This window comes from Eptesicus fuscus, chromosome 5, assembly GCF_027574615.1.
Source record: "Eptesicus fuscus isolate TK198812 chromosome 5, DD_ASM_mEF_20220401, whole genome shotgun sequence".
Taxonomy (NCBI): Eukaryota; Metazoa; Chordata; class Mammalia; order Chiroptera; family Vespertilionidae; genus Eptesicus; species Eptesicus fuscus.
Window position 1 is genome coordinate 19,812,556 of NC_072477.1, and position 17,895 is coordinate 19,830,450.

At 42.5% G+C, this 17,895-nt stretch overlaps 1 protein-coding gene across 1 annotated transcript in view; it reads left to right on the top strand.

The window, feature by feature from the left end:
• SNW1 (SNW domain containing 1) overlaps window positions 1–17,895 on the top strand; it is a 42,115-nt gene that overhangs the window by 1,008 nt on the left and 23,212 nt on the right. Inside the window, exons 2-3 of the mRNA XM_008138779.3 lie at window positions 5,276–5,429; window positions 9,953–10,114. Of these exons, the coding sequence (XP_008137001.1) occupies window positions 5,276–5,429; window positions 9,953–10,114 (316 nt within the window). The remainder of the gene's footprint in view (window positions 1–5,275; window positions 5,430–9,952; window positions 10,115–17,895) is intronic.

Genomic DNA, 17,895 nt, shown 5'->3' on the forward strand with positions numbered 1-17,895 from the left:
CTTAGGACATCCACTTGAGCTCCTTAAACACACTTCATTCTCCTCACATACATATTTTCTGGCTGATGACAGTTAGGAATCCTAAAAATGTTTGAATCGGAAAATTCTTTTAAGAATTAATTTTTGGTGCCTTGCTCCATCTTAGGGCTTATGTGTATGCTGAAGGAAATAGGACAGTCTTTGGTAGCAGGAAAAGATGGTGAACAAGGTGTACAGATATGAAACTACGAACCCAGAATGCTTATTTGTGTAGTGTTAACCTTAAATGCAGAGAGAATTCGATGGAATGAGCTGAATGGACCGGAGAGTTTTCCTTTAGTAGTAAATGTTGTGGGCATCTAACATTTGATTGAGTGCCCTCTAGGTGGAAGGCACTGTAACAAAGATTAGTGGGGTTATGAGGAAAGGTTTTGTAGTTTTGTGGAAAAGGTGAAATTTGGAAAGGACATGCAGGGAAAAAAATAAAAACAGATGAAGTAGGTATTGTGTGCTTAAAATTGCAATGGTAGAGTGCGGTCTTTATTTAGCTTGTCTTAGGGATTACATAGGTTTCTGATTTTGTAGAGTTCGTTCTAACTGATTTGATTTTTAGAGGTGGTCTCAAGTTTCCAGACGAAATGTTATTATTTTCAGAATCTACCAGGGATTAATAGCAGGAATTTACATACTGATGTGTTACAGTTTTGTTGTCACCAGTGATTGTTAAAATCATTGGGTTTAATTGTCTGAATGCAAATATGTTTAAAATCATGTATATAATTACATATAATATGCTTTTTTTAGTGAAGGGGAAGGGGTACAAAGATGTCTCAACAGTGGCACTATCGACATTTGGACTGGATAAGTCATTCTTTTATGGAGTTGTCCTTTTATGTGAGACTAGAGGCCCAGTGCACAAAATTCGTGCATGGGGGGGGGGCAGTCCCCTCAGCCCGGCCTGTGCCCTCTCGCAGTCCGGGAGCCCTCGGGGGATGTCCGACTCAGGGCTTCTGGCTGAGTGGCTCTCCCCCTATGGGAGCACACTGACCACCAGGGGTTAGCTCCAGCTTTGAGCGTCTGCACCCTGGTGGTCAGTGCGCGTCATAGCAACCAGTCGTTCTGCCATTCGGTCAGTTTGGATATTAGCCTTCTATTATATAGGAGGACTAGAGGCCTGGTGCACGAATTCGTGCATGGGTGGGGTCCCTCTGGGTGGCCTGTAGGGATCGGGCTGAAACCTGCAGTCCAACGCTGCCTGCAGCTCCTACCTGCCACTCCTGCTCATTCCAGCCCCACTGTGCCTGCCGCAGGCTCACGCCCAATCAGTCCCAATCTGGAGAGGCTTGTGCTGCTGCAACAGTGCTTGCCAGCCATAGTCTTGTGTCTGGCACCCTTCCAAGGAGAGTGGCCTGCAGGATTGTGCTGATACCAGCTCTCAGACATCCCCAAGGGGTCCTGGATTGCGAGAGGGCACAGGCCAGGCTGAGAGACCCCATCGGTGCATGATCGGGCTGGGGAGGGATCACGGGAGGGCTCCAGGGCATGTCCGGCCCATCTCGCTCAGTCCTGATCAGCCGGACCCCAGCAGCAAGCTAACCTACTGGTTGGAGCATCTGCTCCCTGGTGGTCAGGGCACATCATAGCAACTGGTCGACTGGTCAACTGTCTGCCCGCTGGTAGTCAGTGAATGTCATAGTGAGTGGTTGAGCAGCCTTAGCATATTATTAGCATACTAGAGGCCCGGTGCACGAAATTCGTGCATGGAGGGGGGTTGTCCCTCAGCCCAGCCTGTACCCTCTCCAATATGGGATCCCTCGAGGGATGTCCGACTGCCCGTTTAGGCCCGATCCCGGTGGGCAGTCGGACCCCTAAACGGGCAGTCGGACATCCCTCTCACAATCCAGGACTGCTGGCTCCCAGCTGCTTGCCTGCCTGCCTTCCTGATTGCCCCTAACCGCTTCTGCCTGCCAGCCTGATCACCCCCTAACCACTCTGCTGCCAGCCTGTTTGCCCCCAACTTACCTCCTCTGCCGGCCTAGTCACCCCTAACTGCCCTCTTCTGCAGGGTTGATCACCTCCAACTGCCCTCCCTTGCAGGCCTGGTCCCTCTCAACTGCCCTCCCTTGCAGGCCGGGTGCCTCCCAACTGCCCTCTCCTGCTGGCCATCTTGTGGTGGCCATCTTGTGTCCACATGGGGGCAGGATCTTTGACCACATGGGGGCAGCTATATTGTGTGTTGCAGTGATGATCAATCTGCATATTACTCTTTTATTAGATAGGATAGAGGCCTGGTACAGGGGTGGGGGCCAGCTAGTTTGCCCTGAAGGGCGTCCCTGATCTGGTGGGGGTTCCCTTGGGGTGTGGGGCGGCCTGAGCGAGGGGCCTGTGGTGGTTTGCAGGCCGGCCACGCCCCCTGGCAACCCAAGCGGGACCCTGGTATCTGGAATTTATTTTCCTTCTACAATTGAAACTTTGTAGCCTGGAGCGGAGCCAAGCCTGGGGCTCCCTCCGAGGCCGACAGCCATTGTGTTAGGGTTATAATTGAAACTTTGTTGCCTTAAGCGGGTGGGCCTGGCCAGGGTATGCGGAAAGCTTTGCTTCCCCTGTTGCCGGCGGCAACCCTGGCCTGCTCTCTCAAGCTCCATTCTGCCACCATTTGTTTGAATTTGTTTACCTTCTATAATTGAAACTTTGTAGCTTGAGTGGAGGCTTAGGCCTGGCAAGGGCAGGCAGAAAGCTTGGCTTCCTCTGTTACCTAGGAAACCTTGCTCTCTGTGGCTGTAGCCATCTTGGTTTGGGTTAATTTGCATACTCGCTCTGATCGGATGGTGGGCGTGGCTTGTGGGTGTGTCGGAGGTATGGTCAATTTGCATATTTGTCTATTATTAGATAGGATTACGCTTTGGTTGGTTGTTCGGTTCTGCCGTTGGGTCTATTTACATATTACCCTTTTATTATATAGGATAGGACTAGAGGCCCGGTGCATGAAATTTGTGAACTTGGGGGTGGGGGGAGTTCCCCAGACTGGCCTGTGCCCTCTCACAGTACAGGAGCCCTTAGATCGATCTCACCAAAGAGGTAGGATTGCCCCAAAAAGGTAGGCAGAGCCGGGGGTCCTGCCTCCACGCCGTGCGGAGCCACAGCAACAGGACCCACCTCTGCACTGCGCATGCAGCGTCAAGTCCCCGCCCACCCGCGTGTGCCTGCTGTGCATGCAGCTCTTGGTGATGGATTGTTATGGCATGAGGGCATCACGGTGTGAGGATGTGACAACCACATAGGCTTTTATTAGTATAGATGTTAAAGCAGCATCTTTGGTCTCTATCCACTAAATGCCAGTGCCACCCCTATCCTCTCTTCACCCTAACTTCAAATCCTGACAAAATTGCCAAATATCTACAATATAGATATTTTGCTCCCAGCTAAGAATCACTGAAACTTTCTGCTTGCATATGCATCACTCTGTGTACCACCTCATCTCCCCCTTCTCCTCCCCACACCAGCAGTGTGCTTCTTTGTGAGAATGCCATCCTTTATTGGGAACAGCAAAGTTAAGACCCTCTGAAAGGCTAGAATATGTTCTGACCTTAACCTTCTGATAGGCTAGAATTTGTTTTGACCTTAATCCAGGCCAGTTTACCTGTTCACTGGATTGTCCAAACTGTGCTTTGGCAGGCTGCCTGCTTTTTAATCATTTTAGTAACCAATTATTCTAACAGAAGGCTTCTTTGTAACTGTCTTTGTATCCCTCCTGTGTATTAAACATATATGATTTACTGCAAATAAATAATGGTAGAAGCCCAAAACTTTGGACTCATTCATTTATTCTGTTATTTGTTGAAAATATACCATGTGCCAGGCACTGTTACAAGTGAAGGTTTTATAGTATTGAATCAGTCAGGCAAATTTGTCCTCACAGAGTTTACATTCTGGAAGAAACAGACTCTATATGAGTAAATAAGTTAATAAGTAATACGTATTAGGAATAAAATAAGGTCTGAGTGGAGTGCTGTTTTGGACAAGGTGGTCATAAAATAGCTCTAGGGAAGAGTAATTTAGCAGAGACATGAATGCCAAGGTGCTAGCACTAAAAGATCTGGGGAAGCGTTCTCTGTAAAAGCACTATAATGTTCTTAGTAAGTAAATAGACTGTTTATGGCAGAGGGAATAGCAAATGCAAATCCCTGAGATGGTTTAAGAAAGACAGGAAGGCTCTACTGACATAAAGATGGTTAGTGTGAAGGATAGAGTGAGTTTCTTTCTCCTACAAACATTTAAGTAGCCCCTGCTGTGAGCTAGACAATGCCAGGGGAGTTAGGGATGAAAGAAGCCTAAGGCTCGATTCCTGTCCTCAAGTTGCTTACAGTCTAGTTAGAGAAAAAAAAAAAAAGGTAAATGGAGAGATGATTGTAATACAGTCAGGTAGATGTTATAGTAGTGGTACACAGAGTGTCTTGAGGGAGTACGGATAGGGGGCAACTAATTCCAACTGGGAGAATCACAGCAATCCAGTGTGAATGAATCAAAATTATACCTTCTTTTTTGTCAGATCAGCAAAACATATGTGTGTGGGTTTTTTTGGTGTGCTGCAGAAGTTTAGTAATTAGTTTATGTATGCCGCAACATGAAAAAGGTTGATAATTACTGATTTTATAGAAGGCTGTTTTGAATAAAGAATGACAAATTACATCTGGCTTTAAATCTTTGACCTCTGAAGTTTTAAATTGCGTTCTAAACTAGATACCTGTGGGAAAGTGCACTTAAATATGCAACTTGTGTTTCTTCCTTTTATCAATCTCTTACATTCAGTTCTAATCCTTGTTCTTTTATAACTATAAAAGAACTATAGTTAAAAGTAAAAAAGTAAAAAGCATAAGAGTAAAATAGTTAAAAATAAGAAGTGTAAGAATAACAAAGACACTAAGAAAACCATGTATTAGAGAGTTGGCCTCTGGGTAGTTGAGGATGTTTACTTGCTTGTTTCCAGAAAAGAAGTGTGGAAACATAAAATCTCAGTAGTTTGTCTAGTATGTGAAATATCTGTTAATTTTTATTTCTGGGTGCCATTTGCCTGCATTCTAGTCAAATACTAGTACTCTAGGTGTCTGAGTACTTATTTCTTTCCATGTATAATGAAATGACTGATACTGGATACTGCCATAGATTATGAAAAGTTTGCTATTTTGCTCAAAGGAAAAAGTCTTTTAGGAAAATACTCCCTGGTGGCCAAATTGCAATAATCAAATTAATTGTAAGCGTTTTTAAAAATTCTGACTTTTATTATCTTTGCTTATAGCTTTTTACCTGCACCTACTCAGCTATCTCAGGACCAGCTTGAGGCTGAAGAAAAGGCAAGATCCCAGAGATCACGGCAGACCTCACTGGTCTCCTCCCGAAGAGAACCACCCCCATACGGATACCGGAAAGGCTGGATACCTCGATTATTAGAGGTAAATATGGACCTTTAGTTTGGATATATTAAATTGTGCTGAAATTTATTATAGTACATTTGTTAAATAAATTTAAACCCTAGAATCTCCACATGTGAATGTCAATATGATAGAAAATTCTGGTTGTGAGCTCTGAAGGCATGTACTTCCCTCAGAAGATGAATCTTTTTCTTGTTTATTATCATCACTGCTTTGTGATAACTGGATAATTATACTAGTTTATATCTCTTCTACGTCAAACTATTAAATATGTACAAAAGAAACTAATATACCTTTTATAAATCTAGGGATTATAACTTATGGAAAATAATGGGAAAGTGAGGGGGGGAAATGAAACAATGATTTCATGTTTTGGTACTTTTCCTTCCATCCTCCTCCCTATATGCACAATACAACATTACTCTGCAGAGACAACCTTCCTTCAAGGCAAACACCAGCAGCATTTCTAGTTCTGATTTCTTTCCCATCTATATATAAAAAAGCCTAAGTGACCAGCAGACCGTTCAACCGGTAGCTGTGATGTGCACTGACCACCAGGGGGCAGATGCTCAATGCACAGTCATGGAAACATGGAATAGACTAATGAATGTCAGAGGGAAGGGGGAAGGAGGGAGGGTGGGAAGAGATTAACCAAAGATCTTATATGCGTACTAGAGGCCTGGTGCCTGGGGTCCCTTGGCCTGGCCTGCAAGGACCGGGCCGAAACTGGCAGTCTGACACCCACCCCGAGGGGTCCTGGATTGCAAGAGGGCGCAGGCCAGGCCGAGGGACCCCATCGGTGCATGAATCCATGCACCAGGCCTCTGGTTGTGTGTAGTGGAAAGAGCACTGACAAGGAGTTTAAAAAAACAAACTAGTTTTGCATCATAATGTGCTTCTTTGTAATTGTATGACCCTGGGCAAATCCTAACCTCTATTGTTCTCTTTTCTTGTCTTCATTTTGAGAATTATATGTCTAATATTCATATTAGATAAATTTTTAAGAGGTGTAATAGATAGAATTTGATGGTTGATTTTGGAGGCAAGAAGGGGGGAGGAAAGACTCTAATCAATCTTTTTAAATCTTTAGCTCTTGCCCAAAGAACAAACTTCTTTGGCAGCACCTGTCCTTCTGATTACTCAGGTTCCTGTAAATCAGTTCAATACATATTCCTTTCCTTAAGTCCAGGGCACACTTTCCCATATTTGACTCTTTCTGATCTAGGAAGAAAAGCAAACATTTGAGGTTTAATTTGTTTTGCCTCCCAAGATCTCTTCTGTATCATCAAGCCTTTTTCTTCTTCCAAAATTCATTCTGACTCCTGCAAATTTTCCTTCTGCATACATGTCCCAAAGAATATACCTGCGCGATTAAAAATCTTTAAATGCCTACATCATTTATTTTTGCACTGAGTTATTTTATCACTTTGTTTTATTCTGTCATCGGTTATGATCTTTACTGTACAAGTGTGAAGGACTTTTCTTATATGCCTTCAAATTGTGATCATAGTGAATGAACTAAGTAGTCATTGGATTGAAATGTGTTGCTTAGCACCCTGCAAGAAGCCATCTGTATTCTCAGCCTGACCCATGTTTGTCATTCCTACCTACAGAACTCTTTAGAGAGTCTAGAAGATGAACACCCAACTAGATCACGTCTTCTAACATATTCCCTGTATGGGGTTTTTTTCTCAGCTATCCTCTGGTCTTTGTTAATTCCAGAATGTGAAGGCCAATCTTACAACAATTATTAAAGGATTTTTGATGTTGCTTTTATTTTTGCTGATAGTGTAATTTGTGAGAAGCAAAAAATAAAAAGATCATCAAGGAGGCTTTTCTGGGATAAAATGGTAGTGATTGGCATATCTTATAGAGGACTTGAGGTCTCTTTTGAGGAATTGTAGATATTCTTCATTTGGCCTCAAAGATTACAGGCAGCAGGCATCATTTTACATGCAACAAAAATCTCATCCTTGCTTCTATTTCAGCATTATGACATTCAGGTACTATTAGATTTTTAAAATATTAACTTGATTATCAAAGATTTCATATATCCTGACAGAACAGAACAGTTTATTTGAAAATCATACCAAAATAGCCAGCTAATCTGGAAATACCATGAATGCTTCTTGAGGGGGAGTGAATGTTCTGTAGAAGATAGCATTTTGTTCTAGTTTTCAAAGTAAATGCTGTGATTTTTCTGGCAAGCTTAATGACCACATAATGCCACATCTACAGTTCTGAAGTGCTTATACAGTTGAAGAACTCCAACAAATATGAGCATCTGACAGATTGATGGTCTGGGTACAAGTAGTACCTTTTTGGGTACTGCTTTAACCATTTCTGCATAATTTATAACAAAATGTCTCCCTTAGCTTTATTGTTTGCTTTAAAAAATGTCAAGTCTTTATCAATTAAGCATATTGTACCTAGGAAATCATATATTCATGATCTAATGGAATATTTCTTGAAGGGGGATGTCTTATAAAAGTGATGATTTTCATGAATTATGTTTCATCAAACGCCCTCTAAATGATTTATTTTAGTATTTTTAAATCATTTTTTAATAGTACTAATTTCTTCTTTTTTAAGCTAAAAGGAAGGTATATCAATTTAATAGGAAATACAAAGATTTTTTTTTGAGTCAAAAATATCTGGGTTCAGATCTTGCATATGCTAGCCATGAGACCTTGGGAAAATCCCTTAACTTTATTAAACTTGAATTTTTCCCATATGAAAATATGAGGTATTTAAGAATTACAAGAATTAAATGAGATGATGTATGTGTGGATTATATTTTGTAAATTATAATAAGGTACTAAGCAAATATTACTAATTTTAATAAAATTACATTAATGTTCATATGTTTATTTGATGATCTACCTTTTTTTGTAATACTAAACTTCATTGACAGACTTTACTTTGCTTGTTCTACTTTTGAAATCTAAGTTCTCCTAAATAATTGTATATAATCCCCATTAGAAATAAGTTACACTCATTTTTGTTTTTTTCCTGTTCTGTTTATTTCCTTTGCTTTTTCAAGGAATATGGAATACTAATATCATATTATTAAAATCAGTTCTAAGAAAAAGATCTTTACATTTCTGCCCTAACTATAGCTTGACCTATTCCTCACTAAGAAAATTATTTATGCTAAAACTAAAAATCTTTTTCTTAGCTTAAACATTTTGCTTAATTTTTTCCGCCTCATGTATAAAAGCCAGATTCCTTGCCATGGTCTGGAAACCCTTCCATGATCTGGTGTTTGTCTATCCATGCAGCCTTATCACCTGTGTGTCTGCCCCTCTGTCCTCAATAAGCTACAGCTCCACTGGACTCTTGTTTCCAAAACATGCTAAGCTTATTCTTGCAGCAGGGCCTTCACACTTGCTATTTGATTTTTCTAGAGGATGCTTCCCTCAGAGCTTCCCATGACTAATTTCTCATCTTTCAGGCTTTAAGTTCACGTTACCTCTTCACAAAGGCAGTCCCAGCCACACTATCGAAAGTAGCCCCTCTTTCCAGTCCCTTTAATACTTTCAAGGCATTTATCACAAGCCACAGGTTATACTTTTTATATATTTGCTCAGTAGAATGAATATACACTCCACAAGATTAGAGAACCCTACTAGGTGTACCGGTTAATAATGCGGATTTTTTTCAATAGATGAAGTTAGTTACACATAATGTTGATATATATGTGATTTGATATGTATGCTCTTTTGTTGTATTGACAACAAGCTTCAAAACTTCATATGTCAAATTTTCTGAAAGTGTTAACATCATAGATATTTTTACGCTTAAAAATGTCAAATTTCATGTCAAAAAAGAGCATTTGTGGGAAGTTTTAATTCATTATTTTGAAGAAAAGTGCTGCTGAAAGTTATCGTTTACTTTGGGAAGCTTATGGTGAACATGCTCCATCTCAAGATACTTGTGAATGCTGGTTTAAACACTTTAAAAGTGATGATTTCGATGTGAAAGACAAAGAACATCCAGGTCAATTTGAACCACGCTTTGATCCTAAAACGACCAGAATGGGCAAAAGACATGGCAAAGTAATTTTGCTTCATGATAACGCACCATCACACACTTCAAAACCAGTTAAAGACACATGAAAAGATCTTGCTTGGGAAGTATTAACCCACCTGCCGTATTCACCAGACCTTGCTCCTTCAGATGGATGGCACACGCACTTTCTGAGCAGCACTTCAAAACATACGAAGAAGTGGAAAATTGGGTCTCTGAATGGTTTGCCTCAAAACAAGAAAAGTTCTATTGGGACGGTACCCACAGATTACCTGAAAGATGGGGGAAATGTGTAGCTACCAATGGACATTACTTTGAATAAAGCACTTTTGATGTTTCTTTTTGAAATTACCGTGTTTTCTTTTATCACAAAATCCACATTATTAACTGGTACACCTAGTATTTATTGCCATAACTCTAGCTTCTTGCATAAAAGCTTAGTAATTATTTATTGAGTGAATATATCTTGAATCTCAAGATACTATTAATTAAAAAAATTTTTTTTTAATATATAGGATTTTGGAGATGGAGGTGCTTTTCCAGAGATCCATGTGGCCCAGTATCCACTGGATATGGGACGAAAGAAAAAAATGTCAAATGCACTGGCCATTCAGGTGGATGCTGAAGGAAAAATTAAATACGATGCAATTGCTCGACAAGGACAGTCAAAAGACAAGGTAATCTTCTCAATGATTTTTTTTCCAATGATAATTATTTTGTGAAGAATTTTTTTTCTTTACTTTTTTCCATCACTGTTTATCCCCTGGGAAGAATTTCTTTAACTATGTTGATATAATATATTTCTGTCCGTTTAGTTTATGTTAGAAGTACAGTGGCCTGCCAAAACCGGTTTGGCTCAGTGGATGGAGCGTCGGCCTGCAGACTGAAAGGTCCCAGGTTCAATTCCGGTCAAGGGCATGTACATTGGTTGCGGGTACATCCCGAGTGGGGGGTGTGCAGGAGGCAGCTGATCGATGTTTCTCTCTCATTGATGTTTCTGGCTCTCTGTCCCTCTCCCTTCCTCTCTGTAAAAAAACAATAAAATATATATGTATATAAAAAAAGAAGAAGTAGCAGTGGCCTGGCCGGCTTGTCTCAGTGGTTGAGCATCGACCTATGAACCAGGAGGTCACGGTTCGATTCCTAGTCAGGGCACATACCCAAGTTGCAGCTCGATCTCCATTGTGAGGCCTGCAGGAGGCAACCGATCAGTGATTTCATCGTTGACATTTCTCTCTTTCCTTCTCCCTTACTTTCTGAAATCAACAAGAATATATATATTTTAAAAAGTAGTAGTAAAATTTACTTAGCTATGACTTCATAACCATATGAACATTACATTATAACTTCATAACAGCAATGACTTTTTCCTTGGAAATTTCCCAAATTGACGATAGCTTATATATGCTTAGGATTTTCACTTACTTTACATTATTAAAACAATTATTTTATACTACTAACATTTTTTAAATGCTAGCAAATTTTTAAAACTATAAATCCATATTTAACTCTGAGTATAGTATATTCTAATCCTCCCCCATGTACTTACAAAGTACTTACAGATACTTAATTATTTTAATAATTCATTTGAGTATAATGAATTACACAAACTTCTTTTTTCCTTGAAGTATAAATCTGATACTTGCTATCCAGATTAAGGGTGGCCCTGCTTATAAAGTCATCCAAAGTGCCAAAACCGGTTTGGCTCAGTGGATAGAGCATCGGTCTTCAGACTGAAGGGTTCCAGGTTCGATTCCGGTCAAGGGCATGTACATTGGTTGCGGGCACATCCCCGGTGGGGGGTGTGCAGGAGGCAGCTGGTTGATGTTTCTCTTTCATCGATGTTTCTAGCTCTCTATCCCTCTCGCTTCCTCTCTGTAAAAAATCAATAAAATATATTTAAAAAAATAAAAAATAAAGTCATCCAAAGACCAAAAATAAAATGTGCTTAAAATAATCTCATCACAGAGCAGCTACACTTGGACCCAGTAAACTGTTTTTTACAGGACCTAGTTTTTTTTTCTTGTAAATAAATACTCCAAATAGAGGTAAAAGATCTCTTTAGAATTGAAGATGTTGGGGGAAATACTTAAGAGCTTTCTGGATCTGCTTGCTCTCTTTCCCAGTTTTATTTTACCCTCTAAAATAGCACTAACGATAACCCATCCTTTGTTCCTAGTCATGGCTGATGAGTTTTTGAGAAAACAATTTTGAAGTCCTAACAGGTGTGGCTCAGTTGATTGAGTGTTGTTCCATGCACCAAGGGGTCACTGGTTCAATTCCCTACCAGGGCATATACCCAGGTTGTAGGTCAGGATACATGCAAGAGACAACCGATCAATGTTTCTCTCTCCTCTCCCTCTCCCTTCCTCTCTATCTACAATCAAATAAAAAGAAAACAATTATGTAGTCATGCAATTTATCTTAGGTTTGAACTGGGCTTCCTTGGTGTTTCTCCAAGCCTTTTTTTTGAGAGAGAGTACATTTATAAGGAAGGGCTTAGGATAGAAGAAGCAACAGGAGATACCTAGGTGGGGCTGATTTTTCTCTCTAGAAATGTTATAGGAAAGAAGTGAGTCCAGGTGGGACTGCTTTGGCTTACTAGAAAGTCAGAGAAAAGGAGGCCTTAGAGACAGGTTCACAGGGTCTGCTGCTGCTGCCTATTGCTCCCTGGTTGTAAGTTTCATGGATTCCTTAGAGTTTAGGAGATGCACGCTTGAGAAGGAAAAAATGTACTGCTGGCCTGCTCCCAGGAGGGAGAGCACAACCTGTGTTCCTCTAAGCTTTAACTCCTATGGCTGTCTATCCACTCTCAGCTTAACAAGGTGACTCCCTATCTGTCCTATCTATTTATATAAAAAGCCGGTGTTCATAATGACCAGAATGACCGGTCGCTATGACGCCCACTGCAGCCAGCAAACTGGCCCAATCAGGGGGTGGGGCCAGCAGCCAACCTCCTGTGGCCCCTCCCCCTGCCCAGCCCCACCCCTGTTCAGACTCTCCCACCCTGATCAATGGTGGGGCAGCCGGCCAACTCCCTGTGACCCTTCCCGCTGGCCGGCCCCACCCCCGATGGGCCCCCAACATCCAGATTGGCCCACAGCCCCTCCCCCTGGCCAGCTCTGTCCCTGATCACACCCCCTCCCCCAATAGGGGGCGAGGCTGGCTGGCCAACCTCCTGCAGCACCGCCCCCCGCCCGGCCCCACCCCAGATTGGTCCCCCACCCCGATCAGGGGCAGGGCTGGCTGGCCAACTACCCATGGCCCCTCCCCCAGGCTGCTGGCCTCCGATCAGCCTCCCCACCCCATTCTGGGGCAGGGCCCACTGGCCAATCGCCTTAGCCCCTCCCCCCAGCTGGCCTGGCCAACCTCCTGCCATCTCCTCCTCTCAACAGGCGTGGCTCCGATCTGCCCCAATTGGGGCCAGGCTGGCCGGACCCCACCCATACAAGAATTCATGCATTGGGCCTCTAGTATATATATACTAGTATCTATATATATATAAAAGCCTAACCAACCGAATTACTGGTTGACCGGTTGCTATGATGCTCAATGACCACCAGGGGGCAGAAGCACCGCTCAGCTGACCGCCAGGCGCCAGACGCCGGGCTCATGTCTGGTGAGTGCTGCTGCGGTGGTGCGAGTCTCTCCCACCTCCACGGCAGCATTACCGAGCAGCGGCAGGTGCAGCAGGGCCAGGATGAGCAGGAGCGGCGCAGGTCCCACCCATTCCAGGCTCAGGCTCCTCCCCAGTCACCTGCTGTTTTGTCCACTACTATATCCCTCAGGGGATGTCAGACTGCCAGTTTCGGCCTGATCCCCACAGGCCAGGCCTGGATTGCAAGAGGGCACAGGCCAGGCTGAGGGAACCCACCAGTGCACAAATCCTCTAGTCCTACCTAATAAAATAGTAATATGCAAATTGACCCTAACTCCGCTACACCCACAAGCCACGCCCACAAGCCAATCAGGAGCAAATATGCAAATAAACCCCAACTAAGATGGCTGCCACCACAGAGATCAGGAGGGAGGCTTGGGTTTCCCCAGCAATAGAGGAAGCCAAGCTTTCCACACACCCTGGCGGGCCCAGGCCTCCACTCAAGAATACAAAGTTTCAATTATAGAAGATAAATCCCAAGAAAAATGGCGGCAGCCACGAAGCTGGAGAGAGCAGGCTAGGGTTGCCCCCGGCGACCAAGGAAGCCAAGCTTTCAACCTGCCCTGGTCGGCTCAGGCCTCCGCTTAAGGTTACAAAGTTTCAATTATAGAAGGTAAACAAATCCAAACAGAAATGGCGGCAGCCACAGAACGAGCAGAAGGCTTGGCTTTGCTCCAGGCTACAAAGTTTCAATTGTAGAAGATAAATATATCCCAGATACCAGGGCCTCCGCTTGGGTCACCAGGGGGCGTGGCCGGCATGCAAACCACCACAGGCCCTCTCCCAGGCTGCCCCATGCCCCAAGGGAATCCCCACCCATGCACCAGGCCTCTATCCTAATAAAAGAGTAATATACAGATTGACCATCACTCCAACACACAAGATCAAGATAGCTGCCCCCATGTGGTCAAAGATCCTGCCCCCATGTGGACACAAGATGGCCACCACAAGATGGCCAGCAGGGGAGGGCATTTGGGATGGACCAGGCCTGCAAGGGAGGGCAATTGTGGGCAATCAAGCCTGCAGGGGAGGGCAGTTAGGGGTGACCAGGTTGGCAGAGGAGGGAAGTTGGGGGCAAACAGGCTGGCAGGGGATCAGTTAGACATCAATCAGGCTGGCAGGGCAGTGGTTAGGGGCAATCAGGAAGGCAGGCAGGCGAGCAGTTGGGAGCCAGCAGTCCTGGATTGTGAGAGGGATCCCAGATTGGAGAGGGTGGAGGCTGGGCTGAGGGACATCCCCCCGCCCCCGTGCATGAATTTCGTGCACCAGGCCTCTAGTATATATATAAAAGCCTAAGCTACCGTTTGGTAGCTATCATGCGCACTGACCACCAGGGGCAGACACTCAATGCACAGCATGGAAACATGGAACAGACTAATGAATCTCAGAGGGAAAGGGGTAGGGGGAAGGGCGGGAAGAGATTACCAAAGATGCATATGAGAGGCCCGGTGCCTCAGCCGGGCCTGAGGGGATCAGGACATGCACCGGTGGGGTCCCTTGGCCTAACCTGTGGGGCTCGGGCCAAAACTGGCCTGGTAGATGGATTTGTGCACAGATTTGCGCACTGGTGTGGTCCCTTGGCCTGGCCTGCAGGGACCGGGCCGAAACCAGCAGTCCGACATCCCCCGAGGGTTCCCAGATTGTGAGGGCACAGGCCAGGCTGAGGGACCCGCCCGGTGCACAAATCCATGCACCGTGCCTCTAGTTTGCATATAAAGAATATAAGAAAATTGTCAGCTTTCTTTATCCTGCACTTGTCTTTTTGTCCTGACTTTTCTTTTCATCTCTATAAGAATTCTATTCTACGTAAACTTAATCTTGCCACATGTATTTTAATATGCTTGTTTTTCTCATCTTTTGAAAGAAAATTTTTTCTCTGATTATCCTCAAGGCTCCTTCTAGGTACCACCAAATTTCCACCTAATTTTCTTCACTTTTCTTAAAGCTTCTTGCAAGAGCTGTTTTCTGCTCTCACTACTTCACCTCCCTTTCATTTCTTATTTCAGTGCAATATGGCTTCACTTCACCCAGTCTGCTCAGATAGCTCTTCAGTGAAGGTCTCTACAACTTTTTTCTCACAGCACATTCTCTTTGACTAATCTAATTTAGTACCTTGGCTAAAATGTCAGTCATGTGCTGATGACTATCAAATCTGTGTCTCCAGCCCAGCTCTCTCTCCTGGACTGTAGGTCCTTATAAGGGCAGATTTATCTAGATTTCCCCAAGTACTGCCCAATCAAATCTAAAACTAAAGGCATAATTTTTCACTTTATCTACCTTTCTTGTTCTCTAACTCAGTGAGAGTTAGACTATGCTAAAAGCCTGGGAGTCTTGCCTCCCCCGCCCTCCCTTATTATATTGATTTTTAAAAATACACTAATATATTCTTATGGTAAAAGATACCAGTACTACATAAATATATACATACTGTCCTGGCTACTTCTCCCACTTTACTTCCCAGAGGTAACTACTGTTACTATAATGATACGTATCTTTCCAGACCTTTGTTATGGATTTAGGTATATATGTATATGTATTCCCACTTTACATACATACATATATACACACACAAAAATACAAACATATATATATCTTTTTTTTACATGAATAAGATTTTAATACCCATAACTTCCATACACTTGCTTTTTTTACTTAATATATTTTGAAGATTTTTGTTAGTACGTATAGATAGATCTTCATTTTTTAAAAAAGATCTGAAGAATTCCATGGTGTACTCATTCCCTAATTTTTTTTAAAGCATTGGTGGTTTTTAGTTTTACAAACTATTCAAGATCCATAAACAAAACATCTTTTAGTACATGAGTATTTGTATAAAATAAATTGGACTTAGTCTGGCCGCTGTGGCTCAGTGTTTGAATGTCAACCCATGAACCAGGAGATCATGGTTCAGTTCCTGGTCAGGGCACATGCCTATGTTGAGGGCTCGATCTCCAGTGGGGGGTATGCAGTAGGCAGCCGATCGATGATTCTCATCATTGATGTTTCTATCTCTCTCTCCCTCACTGAAATCAATAAAAACATATTTTTTAAATTTAAAATAAAAAATAAATTAGACTTATTGGGTCAAAGGATATTCAAATAACAAGTGTGATACATATGCCAATATGTTCTCTAAAGAGCTTTTGCTTAACAAGCATTCCATTTTTGTATGTTTTCCTCAGACCTTCCATCTGTTTAGTCACTGTGATCTATCTTATTTTCTTAACACTTCTCAAAGTGCATTCCTTTCTCTGCTACTTAACCCAGGCCCCTGTCATTTCTTGCTAGAATTACTGCAGCAGAATCAGAACCCATCTCCTTGGCATTTGTCTTGCCTGCCTGAAAAAACAAGTTCATCCATGTTTATCTGTTTATCTTTCTCTTCTTGAAATCTTTCCATGGCCATTAGGGTAAGAACAAGCCAAGCGCCTTATGGCATATTTGACCCCTTGTTTACCTTTCTAGCCTAGCCTCAGCTTTCATGACCAGAATACTGAAATCTAAAAATAAAAAGTCCAGTGTTTAGCCATTCTATTTGTTTTCAATACAAAATAATCACCATTGTAGGTGGTGGCTAGAGAAGAAATAACTTTTGGGCATTCCCTATAAATGCCACAAGGAACTACTTGCAGTTCTCCTAATATGGTACATTCTCTCTTACCTTGGAAACTTCCCATGGGTAAAGCCCTATGCTGAGAAAAAGCCCTCCCCCTAATCTTTGTCTAAATCCTATTGCTTCAAATTGCAACTCGCTCCTCACCTTCCAGGATACCCACCCTCATCTTCCCTGGCTAGATTGGGTATCCTTCCTCCCTATTTCCCTGTTTACTCTATTGTAGCAGTCATAACCCTTTGTTGTAATTATCTATTCACTAATGATCTATGTCATTGACTACAGCCTCTTAGAGATCAGAGATTATATCTTTATATTTTTCTCTTAAGCATCTAATTTAGTGCCTGGCAACTTGACACAATGCCATTCACCAGTGTGTGGTTAGAGGAATGATAGCAGTTTTCACTTACTAACAGAAAGCTACTTCTGAAGCCAGTAAAGAAGCATAGTCCACTTGTGCAAAGGAAACTAGGTCCCTGTGCATGCAGGACATGTACTAGAATTTACCCTGTGCCGTGGAGGCCTTCATTTGGCTCCAGCTGCCTTTGTTCTGGTGCATCTTTCCTTCTGTGGAATAATCCCTATTTATTGATATGTGCTGCCCCTCTTCTCTCGTCTGTTAGGATAAAGCAGCCTTTTAAGACAATAATTTGGCATTGGCAGGATGTGTAATTTTGAATGAAATAGAGTTTTAGCCCATTTTGCATTATATTTCAAGTTTGGCAACCACAAATTTTATCCGATTTCCAGAGAATGTCTGGAAGTGTTTTTTTTTTTTCTTTCTAATAACCATGTATATTGGTGATAATCTTGTATTGAAAGTAAAGTAGAAATGTTAAAACTGAACTGTTTTAGATTTCAGTCTCTCAAGTATTGTTCCTTTATACAGTAAAGGCCTTACTTGTTTGTCCATAACACAAGCACCAGAAATGAACCCCAAACTAGTAGTGTACAGAGGTGTACCACTCAGGTTCATAATAATCCTGACCCTAAGAGAGAATCTATGCATGTGTAGGGGAAGAGGGTAGGAATTTCTATCTTTGCTTTAATTTGCTGTAAACTTTAAACTGCTCTAAGAACATAAAGTCTTAAAAACAACGACAAAAAAAGCACAATAAAGATGGTTTAAAAAAATGAATAGATCATTCAATGAATTGAGAAGAAAGATACTGAATAGATTGACTACC